The sequence below is a fragment of the Cicer arietinum genome, chromosome 8, assembly GCF_000331145.2.
Source record: "Cicer arietinum cultivar CDC Frontier isolate Library 1 chromosome 8, Cicar.CDCFrontier_v2.0, whole genome shotgun sequence".
NCBI classification, from domain to species: Eukaryota; Viridiplantae; Streptophyta; class Magnoliopsida; order Fabales; family Fabaceae; genus Cicer; species Cicer arietinum.
This window is the reverse complement of record NC_021167.2, coordinates 24,920,668-24,927,602: the sequence shown is the minus strand read 5'-3', so window position 1 is coordinate 24,927,602 and position 6,935 is coordinate 24,920,668. Positions and strand designations below refer to the sequence as shown.

The 6,935-nt window shown below is 24.5% G+C and overlaps 1 protein-coding gene across 2 annotated transcripts; it reads right to left on the bottom strand.

Annotated features, from left to right (window-relative positions):
* Nucleotides 1-385: 385 nt before the first annotated feature.
* On the bottom strand, nucleotides 386-4,513 carry LOC101505860 (transcription factor MYB52). Of its 2 annotated transcripts, XM_073364217.1 has the most exons (4): nucleotides 4,077-4,513; nucleotides 2,265-2,472; nucleotides 2,071-2,155; nucleotides 489-759 (listed from the first exon to the last, which is right to left on the bottom strand). In XM_073364217.1, exons 1-4 carry the CDS (start codon nucleotides 4,189-4,191, stop codon nucleotides 718-720), a joined length of 450 nt encoding a protein of 149 aa, XP_073220318.1. In that variant the 5' UTR covers nucleotides 4,192-4,513; the 3' UTR covers nucleotides 489-717. The 2 variants fall into 2 exon arrangements, with proteins under 2 accessions (XP_073220317.1, XP_073220318.1); XM_073364216.1 differs by having other exon boundaries at nucleotides 386-759; nucleotides 2,071-2,472; nucleotides 4,077-4,507.
* Between the last annotated feature and the right edge of the window lie 2,422 nt (nucleotides 4,514-6,935).

Sequence of the window (6,935 nt, the reverse complement as noted above, 5' to 3'; positions counted from 1 at the left end):
GGTTTTGAGTTAAAATGTGATGTTCAAATCACTTGTGAGGTTGCTCTTGAAATTCAACACACATCTAAGATATTTGATAAAATACACACCACAAAGGATGTAATAAGAAATTACACTTGTAATTATGAGAATAAACTAAATTACACTTGTCACTTGTATTTTATAAGTTTTCATCTTCCATTGTTTCTAATTTTTCAAATATATTCACAATATTTAATTTTTTTAAACTTATGAAATAATATCCACCTTAAATAAATTGGCCATAGTCTCTCGTGCAAACACTACATTTGACTGGTTAGCTATTAAAATCAACCATATTATATATGGTTTCCTTAAAGATGCTGAAAGTAATTGTATTTCCTATTTAAGTTCTACAATTTTAATCTTAAAATAAAAAGCATTTTTCATTTTTATACATGTAACAAGTGTACAAATATGTCCTTAAATACATTATATGTGTATGATTAGTGAAGTGGTTACAACTTAAATGAGTGAACCTAGTTCGAGATATTGTACGAATTAATCAAAGCTCAATTCATACAAATAGTTGGATATATAAACACTTGATTTTGCAACTATGTTAGCAGCTTCCAGTAGACAAAAAATCAATGAATGGAACATTGTTTTCCTTGTTTTGATGTCCCAAAATATCTTGATTCACTTCCTCATCATCTTTTCTAGCATTATCGGTAACTTCACTTTTATTGGAATCAGTGTTTACTTGAAGAAAATCATAGAACTCAACTGATTGACTTTTATCTACAATAAATCAAACAAACAAAATTAACATTTTCATTATTAATCAACATTAGAAAGTAGGCATGTTATTCTAAATTAATGTCATATTGTTAATAAAATGATTGTCAGTACTTCTCCCGTTTCGAATATAAACAAAAATAGAGTAAATGTATCTGATTTGAAATATATATTTAAATTAGATATATTTATTTTCTGTGACTTATTTTTACTTGTATTTGATATTAAAGAAAGAAAGTAAGGGAGGTAGAAAGGTCGAACTCCTTTTTTTAAATTGGCGTTGTGACCATTTAAAGTGTTTTTATACTTAATTTAATTTTGATTACATAAAACCTCTCTAACCTTAAAAGTAATCTCGATGGTCATAATAAGAAACATAATAGCAATAGATTATTATATCTTGTCTGAATCTAATGAGTCTATTAAGAAACATGATTAAAAAAAAATATCATATTTTGAATAGGATTAATTAAACAAATGGTATACCAAGAGATCTCAATTGGTGAACCAATAGGATTGATCTAAAACACCATCTTTTTTTAGATAATTTTCATAACACTATCATATAATTTTCATAACACTATCATATCCTACCTTAAATTTTATAACACTATCATATCCTACATCTCTAGTTAAAATTCTTATAATATTATATTATGTTATTTCCATTATCAAATCTTTATCGAGTTTTATGTCTTATTATATATCTATCTTTTCATATGCTATAGTTTATTATGTCATTTTCATATTTTATCTTTATCGAGTGGTATGTCACATTATATATTTATCTTATCATACGCATCAAACAGACCGTCATTGTATAACACAAATGTAGATCCTCTCCACAAAATATCCTTCTACACTCTCCACTTCTCTATCTTTAAAAAAATATTAATGGAAAATAAAATTTAAGAGAGAGAAAAAAATTAATGAGAGAGATAGAGAATAGAGAGAGTGGAGAGACATATTTGGTGTAGATAATCCAATTGACACACATAGCTAGTATAAATTATGTCTATGTATCACAATTCAAAACATGATGTGAAACAAGTAATTGTAAAGAATTACATGTTTCAAATCACTTATATTATTGAAGGTAATTGATCACATATAATCAATATAATTTCAATAAAAATAAATAAAATGTAATATTAGAGAATTTACCCTATGACTATTAATTTGGCCATTGCAAATATAAAAAATGTTAAATTCATGGAGGAGTAGACTATCATTAAATAGGAGATAAAATTATTAAAAATTGCTTAAAATATATTGAAGTTTATAGGAAACATGCATATGAAAATTGACATGTACCTTGAAGCCTTGTGGAACAAGAACTTGGACCTTGAAAGTGAAACTTGTGAAATTGCAAAAGTTGATGATTATGCTTTTGATGATACTTGTCAACAAAAGAATGAAGATTTGATGTCTCATAGTTAGTTGTTTGATGATCATTTTGAGAGAAAATTATGTGATGATCAAGAGGACCTTTTGCATAGACTTTATACCTTTCTCTACGAATTCTTGCCATCATTACATGCCAATGATTTTTTACAGCATTATCAGTTCTTCCTGGAAAATGTCTTGCAATTACAGCCCATCTATTTCCATGAATTTGATGAGAAGCTATAAGTCTCTCTTCTTCTTCCTCATTGAAAGGATTTCTATTTATTCTTGGATCCAATTGATTGAACCATCTCAACCTACAACTTTTCCCTAATAAAATTCATCACAAAATTAATTAGTTTATGTTATTATTAATATTTTTAAACTTATAAAAACACTAACTATATATCTAATTTTAAATTTTTAATTGCATTAATTATTTGTTTATTTAACAACATATACCATATATATTTTATGCACTTTCTTTTGCAACTTTTAATACATATTATGATGAAAATATTAATTGATTCGATTTAGATAATTAAACTTGTACAATAATATTTCTTTTAAAATAATTGGAGAAAGAAAAATTATTATTAGGAACAACGGCGCTGAAGACTATTTTACAATTATTCAGTACAAGATTTAAAATGTGTTTCTTAAAAATATAATGTCAAATTCTTACCACTAAATTCATACGTCGAAAACAACTTTTAAAACAATATCCGTTATGAACAAATTTGATATTACTATCAATATTTTAATTATTGTAGTTTAGTAAACAATATCTTATATTTAAGAACAAATGTATAATAATGTTTTTCTTACACTTATTATATTCATATACACCCATAATAATCTCTTTCACTATGTTTGTTTCTCATATAGATTAAAGTACTCTTTGTATTTCTATCTCAATACATAATTTCTTTGATGCGTAAAAAAGAAAGGCAGAAGAGAGAAACTCAAATTGTGTACATGAGTCTACACTCATGCAAACAAAAATGTGTGAAAAAAAAGGGATTTTACTAAAATCAGGGTAGGCATGCACTTGTTATGCTCCCTTGAAATAAGAATTTTATATTTGTATAGGTGGAAAATATATATATATATATATATATATATATATATATATATATATATTTCTTGACCTTTTAATTTTCAAGCCTTAAAAAAAAGTTAATTAATTAATTAGGGACATATATTCAATATATTCATGTTCTTCCCAACTGTTCTCCTTCCATTTTCACTGTAGTTCAATATTAAGCACTAGCCACTTAGTTAATTCCATCATCATTTTTATATATTTATTTTTTTAATTCCTTAATTTGTTAGTATGACACTGTATCTAATAAATTGAAAAAATCTGGTACAATTGATTAATTAACTAATAACGTAATGATTATTTTGCGAATAAAAAAACTATCATTTCATTTTATTGTTTATAAGAAAAATAATTTCATAGAAAAAAAAAACATAATTTCATTGTTTATAAGCATTGTACTAATTTTCTATATATAATTTCCTTAAAAGATATTTAACATTCACTATTATTAGTAATAACAAATTCATAAATTTTTTAAATGTTATTTCACTTACACTTTTGATAAAAGATATTTACTTATTACAATTTTTTAAATTATATTAAATAATTTTTATTAAAAATAAAATAAAAAACTCTTTTAACTATTGATTTTACACATGTACCCTAAAATTCCTCTAAAACGTAATTGTACAAAACTATCACAAATTACTACCTAAGAGTTAAGTGGTTGGCGTGCTAACTTTTTCGTGTAATATTCCATGGTTGTTGAAATATTTTCTTATGAAATTTTTCATTAAATTTGCCTTGAATGAATAACTAGAATATAATTGAGTATATATGTTACAAAAAAAAAAAAGAATATAATTGAGTATATGATCATTAATTTTACCTGATCTTCCTCGAAGTTTTTCAGCTATGGCGTTCCAATTATGAGGTCCATAGCTTTCCACCAACTCCTTAAGCTTCTCATCCTCAGATGGTCTCCAATGGCCTCTACTACACATATTATATTTCTTTCTAGCTAAAATCAAAATACACAAAAAATAAAAAAATCAAAGCAAACCCTAATTCACGAATAGGAAATTTTTTAATAAATAAATTTCCCTATTCTCTCCAACTACTTGCTTTGATCTATATGATGTGATCAATCAACTCAAGAGTGTGAATATTAAGAATATATAAATCAAAGCAAAATGGAAGATGAAAGGGGGTGTATATATATAAGAGGAGGGTAAGAAAAATAAACTAACAATATTGAAGACAAGAAGTGGAAAGAGACACGGTAAGAGAATATATGGTGGGGGAAGATGGGAAGTTTTCCGTTAGAGTGTTGGAAGATTGATGCAAACGTTTTGGCTAACTAACATACATATAGATATTTAGATAATAATATTATTATTATTTTTGTCGGTAGAATAGATGATAAATATATGTCATCAGAAACTCACACATAACGAGGTACGTGTATTATTATCATTATTTTTTGTCGGTAGAATAAATGATAAATACATGTCATCAGAAATTCACGCACAATGAAGTTCGTGTTCGAACACAAACCATGATATTTAATCTATTATATTTGTCAGTTTAACTAGAACTTAAAAATTATAATAATATTAATATATAAATATCTTTATTTATTTATTTATATATAAATGAGATGTGAGGGAAAGAAAAAAGGTTGCTTAGAAAAGCCAATTTGGTTATGCTTTCAATGTCTTTCCAAAGTTTCTAACCTACAACTTCTACTTATAACCCACCAAGCATGCATTTTTTTTCTCTTCTATATTTTATATATTGATTAATGAAAATTTACATAAAACTATTTTATGATTGTTTTGTTTTTCCAAATGCGCATGTCTTATATGTGAAATCAACCATGAATTACGTAAGACACTTTGCTAACCGTGAGAGGATACATGTATATATATAAACAAGCATCCATTTGACAAGATCAATGCTTTTTAATTAATTATTGTTGCATACAAATTTTCAATTGTTGTAACATAAATTCAACACATGACACATAGTATTTACTCAAGAGTCGTTTTGCACATGTGTATGCAAAATGGCATAAATTCAAGGAATTAAATAAAAAATATGAAATGTTTAGGGAGAAGAATTTGGTATTCTTGTTAGACTATGAATGAAATAGTTATGTTTTATGTTTTGATTTGATAATGTTTTCAGGCATAACTAACTACATTACTTAGCTTAGAATTATTACAAGTGGACAAGGACTGCATACTATTTCATTTATATACATTTTCATTTATTTAAACATTATTATTACTATGCCTTTTGAGTCAAACATCTGGTCTACCCTCTCTATATGTCTCCAACTACTTTATAGTAATGACAAAATTAAGAAAATACCACAAATAATTCATTTATATAAATCATTCCTTCTAGATGCATGGATATGGATCCCTGTTGAAATATACTCAAAATCTTAATTAGAGAGTTTTTTTTAACATTTTATAATTTTTTAAGTTAACCTTTTATATTTTTCTCGAATCAGAGTCATTCATATTTAAGATTTTCTTTTTTGGTACAAATTCATATTTATGATTTTAAAAATACGTATGTGTTAAAGTTAAGCCTTTTAAATTATTGAATAGTTATAAACTAATAGTAGAAGTGTTTGTGGTCCAGTTTGGATCGATAAAATCATCCGATAAAAAACAAAATCAAATGTGATTCGGGTGATTTGGATGATAAACAATTTAATTTAGATCTGTTTTTAAATATCTAAATTATAATTAAAATTTTATATATTAATATTATAAAAATACAGTAAAACAGTAGTAGGTTAGATACAAAATATAATATACAAATATATATAATACACTAAAATTTACATTACAGAAATAATTATGATTATGTTTAAATTAAATTAAACTAATAAATATTATTACAAAAAAAATTAAAAACCATCAAATAATATATAAATGTAATATATCATAATAATAAAAAAAATAAACTATCAAAATTTAGGTATAAAATTTGATATGATTCAATTTTAAAAAGAGAGTTCAAAATTTGATCTCTGCATTCTTCACAAAATATCATCAAAAATATCTACTATTTCGATTTTATCTAAATACATGTTACTTTTCCAAGAATATGATCTTTTTAGCATACACAAGTATATTTTTTATTAGTGGAAGTTTTTTTTTTTTTTACTAAGACGGGAATATAACAAAAAATCAATTACTTTCTCAATTTAGTAATAAATATCACATATTAAAAAATAAAAAATAAAGTTAACATCCTCTCTATTTTTTTTATTACTATAGTTTAATATGTATGTTTGCACATATTATAAAATATGTGACATAATGATACATTTATTGATCTTATAAATAAAAGTTTATAGTAATTATATTTTTTATTTCTTTTGAAAAATAGAAAGGATCTCAACTAAAAAATTATATAAAAAAATGTTAATTTTAATTTTTAATGTAATTTTTTTCAACTATACCCTTTAATTAATTTTATGTACATCGGTACTCTCATTATTTACAAATATATCATTTGCTTGTTAAAAAACAAAATCATAAGAGATATGGATGATTGAGGTGTGAATGTGTGATTAATAAAGAGACAAAAATAGAGAGGACATATGGCACTCGTGCATTTGAAATTCAAATTTTTTTCTTTTTCAGATATTTACTGAAATTTAATATTGTTATTCAAACTATACAATAAATTACATGAATAGGACAAAATTAGTAATTACTAATAA

What these genes read in the sequence shown, in the direction of transcription:
- LOC101505860 (XM_073364216.1), bottom strand. Translation starts at nt 4,191, where the DNA reads ATGTGTAGTAGAGGCCATTGGAGACCATCTGAGGATGAGAAGCTTAAG. An exon ending in AAAACTTCGAGGAAGATCAG is followed by an intron (nt 2,473 to 4,076) that starts GTAAAATTAATG and finishes GAATTTTATTAG; the next exon opens with GGAAAAGTTGTAGGTTGAGA. An exon ending in TTGTTCCACAAGGCTTCAAG is followed by an intron (nt 760 to 2,070) that starts GTACATGTCAAT and finishes GATTTATTGTAG; the next exon opens with ATAAAAGTCAATCAGTTGAG.